Source organism: Danio aesculapii, chromosome 17, assembly GCF_903798145.1.
Source record: "Danio aesculapii chromosome 17, fDanAes4.1, whole genome shotgun sequence".
Lineage (NCBI taxonomy): Eukaryota > Metazoa > Chordata > Actinopteri > Cypriniformes > Danionidae > Danio > Danio aesculapii.
In genome coordinates, this window is record NC_079451.1 from 50,704,359 (window position 1) to 50,722,679 (window position 18,321).

The 18,321-nt window shown below is 37.6% G+C and overlaps 1 protein-coding gene across 2 annotated transcripts in view; it reads left to right on the plus strand.

Annotated features, from left to right (window-relative positions):
* The window catches only part of LOC130244954 (coiled-coil domain-containing protein 9B), a 58,735-nt gene that overhangs the window by 16,104 nt on the left and 24,310 nt on the right, over positions 1-18,321 (plus strand). For both annotated transcript variants that reach the window (XM_056477545.1, XM_056477546.1), the window contains exons 2-5: positions 3,565-3,672; positions 4,948-5,052; positions 8,034-8,174; positions 12,601-12,732. In XM_056477545.1, the coding sequence (XP_056333520.1) occupies positions 3,565-3,672; positions 4,948-5,052; positions 8,034-8,174; positions 12,601-12,732 (486 nt within the window). The remainder of the gene's footprint in view (positions 1-3,564; positions 3,673-4,947; positions 5,053-8,033; positions 8,175-12,600; positions 12,733-18,321) is intronic.

The window sequence follows — 18,321 nt, forward strand, 5'->3', positions numbered from 1 at the left end:
TAAAATAAATTCTGAGGTAGATTTGGACCGATAGAGCGGGGTTTTCTGACCCTTTAAAATCACTTTGGAAAAAAAAGTCATTACAAAATGTATTACTGCTTATTAACGGCGGCTGTTATGGTTGCTAGATGACGAGATCTGTCCTTAGTAAGCTAGATCATCTCTTTTCCAAATGCTCGGTTTGGCCTGTGTGGACTTCGAAGGACTTACCTTTGAAGTCTGCGTCCTTCGGAGGATGCAGCCTCTAAAATGAGGCAGACATTATCAAAATGCAAAGTATGCATTAAAAAAAATTAATTTGTTTGAAAATAAAGACATTTACACCGCCATTAATATTACAATTACAGTTACATGAAATATTTTTTTTCCCTAAATGCTGTTTTTAATATTTTTACAGTAAAATATTAGGTCTCACTTCATATTACGTGGCTAATATTAATTAATATGTTCTTAAACTGAAGTATATACTTCAGTTATTATACTTGTTATATAAATACAGGTTTTTGCATTGTACTTATGCTTGATTAAATGCCTGCAAGTTATTAGATCAATCATTTAATTTTTATAATTACATTGTTGACTATCCCTTACAATTTAACCACAAAACCTGTCCCAAATCCTTCTCATATCCCACCTCTAGAGCACCAGAGGCACCAGATGTTCTGCAATACATTATGAACACATTAAGTACATTGTATTTATATTTTGATGTAAGTATATAGTGGTTAAGGCCACTTTATATAAAGTGAGATGAAATATTATAACACAATAGCAGGATTTATTAGGCTTTTATATTATTAACAACTATTATAATAATAATTGAGAAATTCCCTTGCCGTCAGGTGTTATGATGATGATCTGTGTATTGTGCTGTGTATTGTGCTACAGCTTGTAAAGTCATGCTTGTATGTGAATATCTGATGTCCTGAAGCAGCTGATGGCAGGAGGAGTTTCAGTGCGCTGAGCTCATGTTGCTAATAGTAGCAGCTGATGCTAATAATGGAGCGTCTGTGTGTGCAGCCATACACACACACATGCACATATGCGTACGTGTGTTAAAGAAACATGTGCACAAATCAAACAATCAACCTCATATTATATAACAGATATAGGATATATGATATGATATTGCTGTAAAATGAAAACCCAGTCCAGGAAGTAGATTACAAGTAGAGCTCTTTATTGAGTCGTATTGGTTGTTCTGCAGTCAAACAGCATCTTTAAGAAGTTCACATGAGTCTGCAAGAGCCTACAAGAGTCTCTTTGGCTGCATTTACACTGCACTGTTCAAGTGACTCAATTCAGAATTTTTTTATTTTATTTTTCTCCCATGTGGCACAGATCGGATATGGCCCATGTACGTGTAAGCAGGAACAAATCACATGGATTCTGATTTACTCAAATCAGATTCAGACCTTGTTCATATGTGGAAATGTATCCGATATGAATCGGATCTGTGCCCTCGTGTCTGCAGTGTAAGCAGGTAGATCGGATTTTTACCTGTCAATGCGACTTGCGCGTCATTAAAAACCACAGCGAATGACGTCAACTCTGACGCTTTCATTTCAGAACAGACTTCAGCAGTCCCAAACCTAAAATCTCATACACGAGGACTAAAACAGCTTTTATATTGTCATATAGCACAGTTATTTAAGCATGTTAACGAGAGTAAGAGAGCAGAATGTCCGCCACATAACCAATATAAACTAATATAAAACTAGTGCATACATCACCTGCATAAATCACGCCATGGACTTTACGTTAAGATGCCTAAAGGTTTAAAAAAGCCTATATATTAAAAAAATGCACAAATTAGAACTTTTCTGTCATAAACTATAGTAAAACAGCTTGTCAAAAGCTGCTAACAGATTACATACACGAATAGAGAAAAGAGCACTCTTTAATTATCAGCTGTCAGTCAGCGCCCGCTCTTTTTTTCTGGTCATTGTGCCTTTGCCGTGTGCTGTGTAAATGCAGACGATCGGATACGAGCCACTTTTAAAAGATGATGTAAGCAGGTCATCAAACAAATCGGAGACAGTCACAAAATCGGAATTGATCATCGAGATCTGCAGTGTAAATGCAGCCTTTCAGTGACAAGAGTCTAATGAGTCTAACATGAGTCTAACAAGTCTAAATTGAACAGATTTGTCCTGTCTATTATATGTTATAGGAGGGGTCAGGGTTTATAAGTAGAGTAAAAGAGCATGTAAATGACGTAGATCGGTTAAAGAACCTGCCCAGCCACTGACCAGACAAGTTTCACTCGCCCAAATCTAAATCGACAAAAAGAGTTGCTTCAGCCTGAAGTCTTTGGCTACGTTCACACTGCCAGGCTTAGTGCACAAATCAGATTTTTTCTCAGATCTGATGTTTTTGCATGGCTGTTCACACTGCTCTTATAAATGTGGCCAATATCTGATTTGCAGTGTGAACAGATCCAGTTCCTAAACTGACCCACATGCACAAAAGTACAGATACGGACAGCACAAAATGTCTAATTATGCACACATGATACTGTATGAAGTAAACACATAGTCAGATCATGCTTATATGATTATTGCCATTTTCACAGACAACCGTGGTGTATTTTAAGAACTGTAAATGATTGTTCTGCTACTACTAATGTGTATTTCGGCATTTAAAATCTAAAATAAGTCACTTGTGATTGAAAACACTGATCAGTTGTGATTTATAACAACCGCGGTGCGCGTATGTTTGACCAGCGGTGTAGTGAACTCATCAAGGGTTAATGAGCAGCCGCAGACTGACTTGTGAAGGTGGAGTTTTTTTATCTCCGTTTGCAGAGTTATTTAATTTTACTTCGTTATAAACAGCAGACACGTACAGAAGGGGGGTTTGGGTGCTCGAGCACCTGCCCTTTTTTTCTCTTTGAGAGAAAGTTTCCCCTCCTTTGCACACGTATCCCCTATCCGCAACACGCACGACGCTCTTCAGCTTCACAATCAACCCGTGCTCGTTAACAAGCACCAGTTTTGCCCTTAAAACCTTTTTCATAATGAACAACCATGTTTCTGTGGTACAGTAATCACCATGTGTGCCATTCTACTGTGCTGCTGAGGAGGAGATGATGTTCGCAGCACAGAATGATGACGCATGTCGCTCGAAGATTATGTAAAAGTCACATAAAATCCATCATAACCATTCACACTGCGGTCGCATTGCTAAACATCCGATCTGTGTCTGATTTAAGAATACATATGAAAGTGGCTCAGATCTGACCTGAAAAGATCAGATTCCATGCGGTTTGGGCTGTTCACACTGTCATCACCTGAGTCACATGTGGGCCAAAAAATCCGATTCGGGCCACATTTGGCTGCAGTATGGACGTAGCCTTTGAGACCCTGCCTATAGTCATGAAGTGCATAAAGACAATAGGTTAAATGTCTCCAACACGTGGCCTGCTATAGTTTTTTGAATGAAATGTGATCATTAAAAACCAAATAATATAACTCTACAGTTGTTTATATATCACTGTTAATTTTGAAGTAGATTATATAAATGTATAATTCATCAATTTGAACTTGTTGTGTTTGTGTTCAGAGTCCCACAGAGATGATGATGATGAAGAAGGAACACAAGGACGCAGAGCTGGACAAAAAGATCGAAGCCTTACGAAAGAAAAATGAAGCACTTATGAAACGCTATCAGGTAAGAGTGTGTACTGTACCTTTAAAAATCTGTCAGAAACAAACGTCAGATATTCAGAATTGATTTAAATTTGCTTAAACATTGTTTACAAAACATTTAAAGTCAATGTGCAACTTCATTCAGATAAGATTTACTTATAAATATGAACACGGATGAAAACTGCCGTAAGTGTTGTTTTAGTATTGAGTCTAGTATTTAATAATAGTTATTAATATTTCTATTTTTTCTGTATGATTTCTTAGTTTTGAAAAGAAATAGACCTATTTCCCTGACAACAAACCATAATGATGCGTTCACATCAGACGTGGATGAAATGTCAAGCGTTAGTGATTTACATTTTAAAGTCAATGCAAAGATGAGAATAGATGTTTTGGGGCAAGATTCACGCAAATAAGGGAACGTAAAGGACACGTCACGAGTTAAGCATTTTATACGTTGCATGATTCCCTCGATTTGCAAAATCTGAACTTTAGCAGAAACTCACGCCATGTTAACCAATCAGGAGCTTGCTCTTGTAGCTTGCTCTTGAAGGGGCGTGATTATGACGTAACGCCTGCAGTTGATGTCCCGAGGGGAAATCCTGCTGACACTGGACAACAGCTCATCAAAAACTGGGCTCGGCTAAGTCGGAAGCATAGCTTCCAGGTATAGTTTCAGGAGGAGTTGATGAACTCACAGAGTTGGAGCACCTCTGAAAGGATCTAGTGAACTCATACACGGCGCTGAACAAATCTACGCTGTTTATCAGCCTACATAAAGCACAGCTACTATCTTTATTTTAGTTTTAGAATAGAAAACTTTATAAATATTTCCCTGGCAACAAACTAAAATTAATATATGTTTACAGATATGAGTTTATTGTCAGTTAGTAAGTTTTTTTTTAATGTCTCTGTACTTTTTTATCTTTAAAACAAGAAAATATATTAATAAATATTTTTTAAAAAGTTTATTATCAGTTAATGATGATTTTTTTGTATGTGTTTTTAATTTATTGTATGTCTGTATGCTTTTTATTATATTGTATTTTAGTTTTAAAAATAAATGTATTATTATTTTAATGAATTTTTAATTTTAATTAAAAAATAAACAAAAATATCTCTAGTTTTATGGTTACATTAAATGGGTTGCATGACTGAAACTATTGTATTTAAAGTTAAGTGAGGTCTGTTTTTGTTATATTAGCTTTCTATTTGTTCCTACTCTTCATATGTTTTTTGCACAATAGTATGTTATTACAAAAATGAAAGCAAAGACTTGAGTTTTAGTCTTTTTCAGGAAGTGGAGGAGGATAAAAAGCGGGCGGAACAGGATGAGATGTCATTCCACACCAGAAAGGGAAAACCGGATGATCTGACCATCACCATCAACAAATCCTTCTGCGTAAGCAGCTTTATTATTCACAGAGAAGCACAAACACCACACACTCTCACTGAAGGTTTGCACACACACTGTAAAAAGCCATTAGTTACTCTACTCTAAAAGTGAGTAAACCCATTGCCTTAAAAGCAACATGTTGATTTTACTTAAAGTCAGTAAATCCATTAACTTAACTTTTGTAATTATACACAGTTTGTTTACTTAATGATTATAAGGCAACGAGTTGACTCTCTTTTTTTTAAGTAAAGTCAACTAATTCCTTTTTTACATTGCAATGAGGACGGAAAATGACTTGATGCTCTTTTTCGAATGACTCTCGCTCCACCAGTTGTGTTCACACTAGGGCTGATTTGCGATTCAGCAAAAGCTGCAATTGTATTGCACATCATGTGAGGAAACTACAGTGATGTGATCAGCAGTAAGTCTTGAGAGTTGCAACCAAGTACATCCAGAAGAAACCCAGGAAATACCAGTCTGTGTGTCTGTCGTTTGTAGGATAAACAGTAGATTAAACTGCTTTCATTTGATTCAGCGGGATTAATAAACACATAACACCAAAAATGGTTGGTGGTTTATTATAATGAATTATTAAATAATGATGCAACGCCTTTGTCACAGGCGTGTTTATTTGTTTATTAGAATGCTGATTTGAAATATGTTGCGTGCTTTATTCTGTGTAAGAAGACGCATGATTTCACAGAAGGACATCTTTAAACATTCGACTGAAGCTATTAAGTGAGTTTTGAGTAAAAACATCATTGTACCATGGTATTTGCACATGCTTTCAGGTTTAACATTATTCAATTCAGTTCAATTCACCTTTATTTGTATAGCGCTTATACAATGTAGATTGTGTCAAAGCAGCTTCACATAAAAGGTCACAGTAAATAGGAACAGTGTAGTTCAGTTTATAGTGTTTAAGTTCAGTTCAGCTCAGTTCAGTGTGGTTTAATAATCACTACTGAGAGTCCAAATACTGAAGAGCAAATCCAACGATGCGCAGCTCTACAGATCCCAAACCATGCAAGCCAGTGGCGACAGCGGAGAGGGAAAAAAAACTTCACTAAAGGCGGAAGTGAAGAAAAAAAACCTTGAGAGAAACCAGGCTCAGTTGGGCACGACCATTTTAATTTCTCCGCTGGCCAAACGTCTTGTGCAGAGCTGCAGTCTCAGCAGCGGAGGCTGGAAGCTGGCCTCAGCGAAGACTCGTCTGTCTCTGGAGCATCACAGGAATCAGTCTCATGTTCTCATTAGCAAAGTTTAGTACAAATGCAGAAGCTACTCAAACAGCTGTCAGTAATGCAGGACGATTATTTGCAACTTGACCTGCATGCAATATTTTCATCGATATATTCATCAGAGAACAGAGAACTTTAGACAAATGCATGTGATTTATCGTTCAGCTCTTGTTCACACAGTGGTTTTTGAAATGAAATAAACATTTTCTGACCAAGAGAAATACCTGTAGATGCACATTTACAGACAAACACATCAGTCAAGAGCACAATTATATACAAAAACATCTTTATATCAAAATAAAACGTGTTGCAAATAATGCAAATGTGTAAATGTGCATTTTAGTAATTTAGTAAATTTAGCAATTAGTGCATTTACATTAGTAAATGTTAATCTATGATTAATAAATGGTGTACAATTAAACGTGCATTATTAAAATCCAAAGTCATGCTTGTTAACATTAGTTAATGCATCATAAGTTACATGAACTAACAATGAACAACTTTGCAACCATTTACTTACATTAAAAACAATGACTAAATACTTTAATAAATGTATTATTAATTATTTGTTCATGATAGTAAATGCATAAACTAACATTAACTTATACAACCTTATTGTAAAGTGTTATTGATGCTTCTAAGACTGAAAATCATCAACTATTGACTGCCATAGTGGGGAAAAAAATACTATGGAAGTCAATAGCCGCATTTCCACTATCGGGCCGGTGCGAGCCAGGGCTTTAATCGGGCCAGGCCGGGCCAATAGCCCGGGAGGTTGAGAAATGAGGCCGAAATCATGTCGCGTTTCCACTGTCGGGCTAGTTGCTAGAAGCGCGTCACGCAAACACCGCCACCAGAACGACCCCCGAATCAAACGTCACACAACCCATCACACAACCCGCCCACTTCAGCGGGAACAAAAAACTCAAATTATAACCACAAACACAACCTGGCGTCACTACGAGAGCTGGAAGATGGAGAACACCGAAGCGATTGCTTTTTTACTGTTTGTGGTCTGTTGGTGTAAGGCCAGACAGCGATCCCTGGATAAGGACATTCGAGTTTGGCGGCATTTACTTCGAACACAGATTTTTTTCTACTTCTTAGTGAGTTGATCAAGCGCGATAGCAAAACAAATGTAAGGGAAGAAAGCATCTTGTCTCCTCTTTACCTGACAGGAAAACTCCGCCTTTGTACGTAACCCCGCCCCGAAGCCCCAGTTGGCCCTCCTTGGCCCAAGGTATTCGGCGGGCCGAAAAAGGCCGGACGCTGGCCATAAGGAAGCCCCGCTTTGGCCCGATTACGCCCCGGAAGTGATAGTGGAAACGCGACTGGCCTTGGCTCGCCCTGGCTCGCTTGCTTTAGGCGCGATAGTGGAAACGCGGCTATTGGCTGTTATTGTAAAGTGTGACCGAAACATCATCTTTGGTGTTCAACAGAAGAAATAAGCTAAGCTGAGTTGGAACCACTTGAAGATGAGAGAATGTTTCGTTTTTTTTTTGTCAAACTATCATTCGTTAATTTTCCTTCAGCTTAGTCCCTTATTTAAGAGAGGTCACCACAACGGAATGAACCGCCAACTATTCCAGCTCGAATCAGCGACTATTTTGCTGTGAGGCCGCAGTGCTAACCACTAAGCCGACGTGCTGCCAGTCGAACTATCAATTTGCACAAAATGTAAAGAAATCGCAGTATTAGATTTATAAATGTAAACAAAAGTGCTAATGTATGTGTGTGTGTGTTCAGGATCAGCGTGTGGTGACCCAGAAAGTTGGAGGACTAAGAGAGGGACATCAGGAGAAGGACTGTGATCCCGGATCAAGTGTTTTCAGCATCGGCAGAGGAAAGAGGCGGCAGCTGCTCATCTCCACACCAGGAAACATCAAGGTGAGACTCCTATGAAGATTGAACACACTACATGAATAAAGAGTACATTAGGAATCTTAGAGAGGCATGTTTGTCAGTATTCAATTTATCTTTATTTCCCTAGCGCTTTTACAATGTAGATTGTGTCAAAGTAGCTTAACATAGAAGTTCTTGTGACTTGAAACTGTGTCAATCCAGTTTTCAGATTTCAGTTTAGCTCAGTTCAGTGTGGTTTAATTTTCACTGCTGAGAGTCCAAACACTGAAGAGCAAATCCATTGATGAGCAGCTCCACTAGTCCCAAACCAAGCAAGCCAGTGGTGACAGTGGAGGAACAAACTTCACCAATTGACCAAAGTGAAGGACAAAAATCCTTGAGAGAAACCAGGCTCTGGGGCACGACCATTTCTCCTCTGGCCAAACGTCTTGTGCAGAGCTGCAGTCTAGGCGCTGGAGAAGCTATACACCATTTTGAGGAATGTAAACAATAGCAAAGGTCCTAATTTATTTCCTGTTTTACATATTTGATTTTCGAGAATCCAAAAAAGTCCAAATATTGACAAATAGCTGTGTTTCCTCTAGGATTTTTTTTCCAGCTGTGGCAGCAGACTCTGTTGGGCATTTTACACAGATCTACCATCTACATGTGGCGTTATTTCAATGACGAATGTCGTGAGCGCAGTGTAACAAGTAGAGATCGCATTCATGTAATACGAGCATGTGAATCTCTTTGCTTGCACACCAATTTCCTCTGTTCTTGCACAAAACTTCTTGCACGGTCTCAAATATACGCTGCTCAAGTGCAGATTTTCCTGCGCGTGCTCAAATAAACGCTGCTGAAGTGCGATTTATGTAACGAGTATGTCTCCAGCATTTATTAGATTTGGTAGGAATATTTCTGAATGTCTCCAATAGACCTACAGAGCGGCATCAATGCGCCCTGAAGTAAAGTGAAACTGTTATAAACTCCAGCAAGATAAAGTCATTGTCTGCAGAACCACAGACCTTTATCTATAAATAAAGTATAATTATGGAAACTGTTCATCTTAACTGAAAGCTGTCAGTCTGTACGTCACCTTAAAGGGTTAAACAAATAACGCACAGCACTACTACGATTACAGAAAAGTTTGCGCTGTTATAATTCACTTACTTTTTAATATGTTTTGGTGCGATAATAACCTGCTTTTTAATAATCCCGCAGTAATAATAACCAGCAATGTTTTGAATGAGAAGCTGTAATGTAGCCGTGGCGGGATGAATTTTGGTGCGGCGCCTCGCCATGGAAGAATTAATGTTGCGGAAACCATGAGTTGTGCTATGGCAGGTGTTTTACTTAAAGTTATCATTGAATTGCCTCTTGTTAGTTATGGACAATAGTTGGACAGCAAGCAGGACATTTTCATGGGCCAAAGACATCACAACATTGAAATGGTCTATAAACGTATTCTTATGGCGAGATCTTTTCTGTTCTCACATTTTTACTTTTGACGATGTGTTGATAAGCAAGCTATTCATAGAGCATACTTGGGCTGATTCCAATTGCCTTGATGTATAATATATGCACAGAACAAATTAGCCAAAATTAAAGCCTGATTATTTCATGTTGTAAAAACAGATTGTTCAATTAGATTATTTAACCAATGGAAAATGCTAAAATCAATAGGGTATTTGCTGAAACATGCTAATAGGACTTTTAATTTGCCAGTAACCTGGGTTAAGCGCTTCCCGGGACTGTATACCATTGCAAAATTGGCGCGTTTAAGGTCTGTTTTCTTTAAAAATCAGCGATCTCCACTGGCTGAGTGATATCTGATATAAAGTGGGTCTCAGATTGTACAAGAAGCCCTGCATTAAATTACATTTCCCCCGCCATGTCTTTATAATATGAGCATTTATTTTACCTCAGTATATTCAATGGAGCTTCTGCGCTAGCCTGCTGATTCTGACAGATGCGTGTGAGTAAACGGCTTTTTGTCTCGTTTTACGCTTGAGCAACTAAATGAATGGCTAAATGAATGCCAAAGTCTGTTTAACTATTTGTATTTTAATGACATTACAACATCGATGCTGTAAAAGGAACCGTATAAAATGGAAAAAAAACTCACAATAACAGGTCACCGGAAGTTTATCAGTATGGGAACAACACTAGCTCAGCATATACTCTATTGAATCCCATATAAGAAAAATTAAATCATTCATTTTCCTTCGGCTTAGTCCCTTTTTAATCAGAGGTCGCCACAGCGGAATGAACCACCAACTATTCTGGCATATGTTTTGCGCAGCGGATGCCCTTCCAGCCACAGCCCAGTACTGGGAAACACCCAAACACTCTCTCATTGACACACACTACGTCCAATTAAGTTTATTCAGCTCCCCTTTAGCGCATGTGTTTGGACTGTGGGGGAAACTGGAGCACCCAGAGAAAACCCACACCAACACGGGGAGAACATGCAAACTCCACACAGAAATGCCAACTGACCCAGCTGGGACTCAAACCAGCGACCCTCTTGCTGTGAGGCGAACGTGTTAATCACTGTGCCACCGTTTCATTACATCATTCATTAATAAAAACCTAATTGAGAATAAAAACAGGCTGACAGACTGCATGCCTCACATCATATTTGCTCCCAGTGTCTGTGACAGATTGGCTTTTCAGACATTGTAAATTCTGCTAAAAAAAAAAGGGCTTGAAGAAAGGGGAAAATATTTAATTATGAATTATTATTATTATTATTATTTTTTTTTTTGTCAGATTGCGATTGCAATTTGATTTGCGATTTATTTTTGTAGTCAAGCTTCAGCTCAATAATTAGCAAGATGTGGCGACAATTTTGCCTCAGCTCTTAAAAATGACCTGTTGTTGTTTGGTGTCTGTGACTTAAAATATACTAAAATATTCCCAAATTACTGATGCTGTTTTTCTATAATATTAATTTGTCAATTAATGCTTTTGAAGCAGCAGATGCCATTATCCCACTTGTTGGTGCTTTCCTGTTTGTTTTCCTTTTTCTTTTCTTTTTTTTTTGTAGGTGTTCCACATAGTTCGGTTGTGCAATTCTGATTGGGCAGAACAAAAGTGTGCTTACCCAATTGGCTAGTAAGACTGTCGCACACAGACAGCAGTCACGCATTTGCTCTGGGCGGGGAAATAAAAAAATACATACAGTTGAAGTCAGAATTATTAGCCCCCCTTAGAATTTTTTATTATTTTTTTAATATTTCGCCAATGATGTTTAACAGAGCAAGGAAATGTTCACAGAATGATAATATTATTTCGGCTAGAATAAAAGCAGTTTTTAATTTTTTAAAAGCCATTTTAAGGTCAATATTATTAGCCCCTTTAAGCTATTTTTTTTCGATAGTCTACAGAACAAACCATCATAATACAATAACTTGCCTAATTACCCTAACCTGCCTAGTTAACCTAATTAACCTAGTTAAGCCTTTAAATGTCACTTTAAGCTGTATAGAAGTGTCTTGAAGAATATCTAGTCTAATATTATTTACTGTCATCATGGCAAAGATCAAATAAATCAGTTATTAGAAATTAGTTATTAAAACTATTATGATTAGAAATGTGTTAAATACATCTCTCCATTAAACAGAAATTGGGGGGGAAATAAACAGGGGGGCTAATAAGTCTGACTTCAGCTTTATATATTTCATATCGCAGCCTCTTGTAATTAACTAATCGCAGCGTTTCAATTTGCGATTGCGATTCGATTTCGATTAATCACACAACCCTAAAAAGCGCTTTAACAATCTATCACTGAGCAATACATGAAGTGGTTAAAAAATTGTGCATCTGACCCACTTTCATACCTCCGGCTTACTGCCGTTGATGTTCAGATTCAAATTGAGGAACAAAATAAAAACATTGCAAAACACCAAAATTTAATGTTTTGTTCAGTTTTATGTACTGTTAAAGTCAAAATTATTCGACCTCTTGTGCATTTTATTTTCTTTTTTAAACATTTCCCAAATGATATTTAACAGATTCAGGAAATTTTCACAGTATTTCCTATAATATTTTTTTCTTCTAGAGAAAGTTATTTGTTTTATTTTGGCTAGAATAAAAGCAGTTCTTAATTTTTAAAGCCATTTTAAGGTCTATATTATTAGCCCCTTAAGCAATATTTGTTTTGGATAGTCTACAGAACAAACCACTGTTATACAATGACCTGCCTAATTACCCTAACTTTACCCTAAATAACCTAGTTAAGCCTTTAAATGTCACTGAATACTAGTATCTTGAAGAATATCTAGTCTAATATTATTTACTGTCATCATGGCAAAGATAAAAGAAATGAGTTATTAGAAATGAGTTATTAAATCTATTATGTTTAGAAATGTGTTGAAGAAATCTCTCTGTTAAACAGAAATTGGGGATAAATATATAGTAGGGCTAATAATTCTGACTTCAATGGCTACAACACTATGTGGTTCAGGGTAAGGTGTTCGGCGAGAGGAAGGACAGAAACCGTCCAGTGAGTCCAGCAAGACTGAAGTCCTGTGTTGAAGAAGATCTGGAGTCGAACACACGAGGAAAACAACCTGTGTCTGTAAAGAGACTCACAGAGGTGAGCAGATCTTCTTGTTTAAACACTAAACTTTTTTTATTTAGGGTTTGTCTTTGTGTTTGGGAAGCCTTTCGTTTTGTTTTCAAGCGGTGATGCTGTAAACATATTAATACAAGAAATTAGATATTTAAATGCAGATTAAAAATGCATGCTAAACTTTTACTCCATTATGATTAAACTCTAGATTATACTATAATCCAGGCATGTCCAAGCTCGGTCCTGGAGGGCCGGTGTCCTGTAAAGTTTAGTTCCAACCCCAATCAGACACACCTGGGCTAGCTAATCAAGCACGCACTAGGCTTTCTAGAAACATCCGTGCAGGTGTGTTGAGGCAAGTTTGAGCTAAAATCTGCAGGACACTGGCCCTCCAGGACCGAGTTTGGACACCCCTGCTATAATCCCAACATTGCATATCCTGTGATGTGACTATTGCAGATGCACACATTGCGATATCGATGCTGAAACGATATATTGTGCAGCTCTAACTTGAATATTAGGTTAGCTGTCTTTACTTCTTTTCTGTCCTTGGCCGAAAACTTGCTCTCTTTACATAGATATAAAAACAAACTTAAAATAGATTGTTGTGTGTTCAATGATATGCTGTTATAAATCTGAACATCATAGTTTTTCTTATTATTTATCATGGATATTTAGTCATTACATGAAACATTACGACATAAAAAATGTACTTGAAAGTTCTGGAAAAGTCTCGTAATTTTAGTAGTAACAATGTATATGAGCCCTGGTACTCACATTTGAATGAATCATTAGGTACAATGCACTTGTACAGTGCATTCATGTCTTTAACCTTACCTGTATCCCACCTCAATAGCACCATAAATGTCATGCATTACAATATATGACCAAAATAACTACATTGCAAAATTTTTAAGTGTCTAGTTAAGTTGAACTGAAGTGAGACCATATTCGGTCACACTTTACAATAAGGTTTCATTAGTTAATGCTAGTTAATGTATTTACTAACATGAACTAATAGTGCATTATTAATATCCAAATTCATGCTTGTTAACATTAACTAATCCACTGTAAATTAACAAGAATTAACAATAAACTACTTTTTTTTACATTAATCTTAACAAAGATGAGTAAATATTGTAATCTATTGCATTGTTCATGCTAGTAAATAAACTTTCAATTCCACTTGAGTTTTTTAATGCATCCTTTCTGATTTAATTGTAAAGAAGCTGTCCTCCTTTCTCCACTCTTTTACACGTCTGTTGTAGTTCAGCATGAGTGTGTGTTGTGTGCTTTTTCTCAGTGACGTGTGAGGACAGACGTGTTGTCTCCACTGTCGGGGCTGAACTGTCTCGACAGCAGCTGCTTCAGTCCGCTGAAGTCTGAAAGGCTCTCTGTAATGCAGTCTATTGTGAGAGACTCTTTATCATCGGAGCTTTTGTCTGACTGAGTCTCACACACTCACAGACTCTCACACACGGACTGAATGTGAATGCAGATCCTGAGCCGCCGCGCTGTCTGAAAATAAATGGCTTTACTCAGTGTCTTTGTAGATGTTCGAGAGAATTTAGCTACTATTATTTATATGCTGGTCCAGTGTTTATTAACATTTTTAATAGCTTTTTGCATATTTTGAGTGCAGTATAACTGTAATACTCTTTACCTTTTCTTAATTCTTTTCTTTTAATTATTTACAGAGTGTTCAGCATGAGTTCACTGGCTATAAAACACTTATTGCTTAGTATTTCATTAAACTAAATACTTGAATGTAAGTTATTTCAGTTAGCTGCCAATCAATGCGTCTAATTTTTATTTAGGTTTTTAATCCGTTTTTATATATTTTATAACAGCTTTATTTTAATCTCCTCTTTATTACAGTTTTTGGGATTTAAAATAATTCAGAATAGATATAATTCTACAAATACTGACTATAACACTGTATTGCATTGGGGTTTCTCGCTACTTTAAAACTAATTTAAATATTATTTTTAAACAAGCATCAATAAACAATATATTTAGGGTGCTTTCACACTTAGACTTTTGTTTGGGAACCTGTATCGTTTCCCCAGTTAGCGCGGTTTGTTTGAGATATGTGAATCCAGCAATCGCGCTTGAATCCGCGCCAAATCAATCGGCCTGAGATCGCCTGAATGAGGTTGTCTCGGCTCGATTGAAACGAACTCTGGAGCGGATCGATTGTAGTGAGAAAGCAAAACGATCCGAGCCCGGCTATATCACAGTGTATTATGAACATGTAATAGGCATATATACGGCTATATGAAGAGAGAATTATGAGCAGGGCAGGATGTCATTCCTACTGGTAAATGTGCGTTTCATGACGAATATGAAAGTGAAAGCATGCTAAAACTATTAACGAGAGCTGTTTATCTGCTAGGAAAACTGACCGAACTGCAGTCTTGGTTTATCTGTTGTTTCTCTCTATAATGTAAAGCCTATAATGCATAATTCTAGCCAAGGGCTCTGTATGAGAAAGTCTTACCTCTGATTTATACTTGGTGACGATGTCTGTGGGTGTCACCATTCAAAATTAAAGCGCAGCTTTCCGCTTATAATGTCTTGTTGCTCATTGCCATAAATTAATATAAGGACGCATGACAGCTGAGCGGGACTCTGCAAAATAAACCGTGAAACTCTGAGCAATGTGAGGAGAGTTAACTCGCACGCGACTTGTTTTTAGCTCTTTTGGTCCGTTTAGAAACTTTGCCATGTGAAAGCAAGTACAAAGTGCAACATTTTAATCCCTGTTTCAGAACAAGACAGTTCAGAAGAAGACAGCACCCTTAATTAAACAAAACAATAAATGCATTGAATGGGGCTTGATTTAATTTGATCTGATTGGTCAATGGATATGTCTGAATATATACACTCACCGGCCACTTTATTAGGTACACCTGTTCAACTGCTCGTTAACGCAAATTTTTTAACCAGCCAATCACATGGCAGCAACGCAATGCATTTAGGCATGTAGACATGGTCAAGACGATGTGCTGCAGTTTAATCTGAGCATAAGAATGGGGAAGAATGGTGATTTGAATGACTTTGAACGTGGCATGGTTGTTGCTGTCAGATGGGCTGGTCTGAGTATTTACTGGTATATGATCTACTGGTATTTTCACGCACAACCTCTCTACACATGCACAAAAATCTCTAGGGTTTACAGAGAATGGTCTAAAAAAAGGAAATATCCAGTGAGCAGCAGTTCTGTGGGCGCAAATGCCTTGTTGATGCCAGAGGTCAGAGGAGAATGGCCAGACTGGTCCCAGCTGAAAAAAAAGGCAACAGTAATGAGGCGGATGGGCTACAGCAGCAGAAGACCACACCGGGTGCCACTCCTGTCAGCTAAGAACAGGAAACTGAGGCTACAATTCACACAGGCTCACCAAAACTGGACAATAGAAGATTGGAGAAACGTTGCCTGGTCTGATGAGTCTTTATTTCTGCTGCCACATTCTGATGGTCGGGTCAGAATTTGGCATCAACAACATGAAAGCATGGATCCATCCTGCCTTGTATCAACAGTTCAGGCTGCTGGTGGTGGTGTAATGGTGTAGGGGCTATTTTCTTGGCACACTTTGGGCCTATTAGGACCTATTGAGCATCGGGTCAATGCCACAGCCCTTCAAACTGTCCATCCCTTTATGACCACAGTGTCTCCATCTTCTGATGGCTACTTCCAGCAGGATAACGCACCATGTCATAAAGCGTGAATCATCTCAGACTGGTTTCTTGAACATGACAATGAGTTCACTGTACTCAAATGGCCTCCACACTCACCAGAGCTCAATCCAATAGAGCACCTTTGGGATGTGGTGGAACGGGAGATTTACATCATGAATGTGCAGCCGACAAATCTGCAGCAACTGTGTGATGCTATCATGTCAATAAGGAGCAAAATCTCTGAGGAATGTTTCCAGTACCTTGTTGAATCTACGCCATGAAGAATTAAGGCAGTTCTGAAGGCAAAAGAGGGTCAGACCCGATACTAGTAAGGTGTACCTAATAAAGTGGATATGAACTATGCATTGATTCTGATTTCATGTAGAAGCGAAGGAGCATTTTCAGAAGTGTTTTTTGTGATATTTTGTCTCCTCAAGAAGGCGGCGGACAGCAGATGCTTCAGCAGATGACACACAGATTATAGTAATATCAGTGTGAGTCTAGTTTTCACTGAGTCACAGATATCCTGCTGCGTGTGCTGGGATTTTACCCATAATGCGTCAGTGCTGTGGAGATCACAGCAGGTAGAGCTGTACAATATATAAGTTACCTAGACCTGTCAGGATTATTAAATAACTGTCTATTTGCAGTTATTAAACCCTCATGTGGACTTAAGGGTCAAAAAGGACCTAAGCACAAATTTAAGAGCAGAATTTTTTTTATAGTGGCTCAGTGGTGTCGCACTGTGACCTCACAGCAAGAAGGTTGCTGGTTCGAGCCTTAGCTAGGTCAGTTGGCATTTCTGTGTGGAGTTTGCATGTTCTCCCCGTGTTGGCGTGGGTTTCCTCCGGGTGCTCCAGTTTCCACCACAGTCCAAACACATGCGCTATAGATGAATTGAATAAACTAAATTGGCCATAGTGTGTGTGTGTGTGTGTGTGTGTGTGTGTGTGTGTGTGTGTGTGTGTGTGTATATATGTGTATATGAGTGTGTGTGTGTGTGTATGAGCGTGTATGTATATTTCCCAGTACTGTGTTGCGGCTGGAAGAGCATCTGCTGTGTAAAACATATGCCAGAATAGTTGGCGGTTCATTCCGCTGTGGCGACCTCAGATGAATAAAGGACTAAGCTGAAGGAAAATGAATGAATGAAGTTATCTAAACAGATGTCACTTAAGCAAGTGATGTAATACAGATTTTTGTCCACACGAGGGCAGCAAATCCATGCATATCAATGCAGATTCTCTGTAAACACACATGCTGAATATTTGTCGTTTGCACTGAATTATTGACTACATATTACACCTTTATTAATAATATTAATAAATAATATATTATTATATTAATAATAATAATGCATCTATGTTTTGATGTGTATGCATATATTCCGCTTTTAATATGTAATTCTTGTTTTGGTATCAAAATTATGTCTGAAAACTAAATGAAAACAACTATCATGATCTTAAGTGAACGTAAAGATAATCTTAAAAGGAAATATGGTAACACTTTACAGTAAATTTCTATGAGTTAATGTTTTACTAACTCAAACAAAGCATTTATTACTGTATTTATTCGTCTTTGTTAATGTTAGTTAATTAAAATGCAGTTGCTCATTGCTAGTCCTTATTTCTTTGGATTTAAATAATGCGTTGTAAGTGTTGTAATGAGTATTAAATACGATTTATGAAGTAAAATATTGTTTATTCTTAGTTAATGTTAGTGAATTGACTTATACAAATATTATATATAATATATAAACCATGTATTTCATGTGCACAAAGGTTGTGTTTTTAATCAAAGGAGTGTGTTTTAAGGGCAAAGATTAATCCATGATTAATCATATTATAACATATGTGTGTGTATTATTTATATTTATTAGGTATATGCAGGGTGCGAATTATGCTTGATCCCCCTGAAGGACATCAAAACAAGATG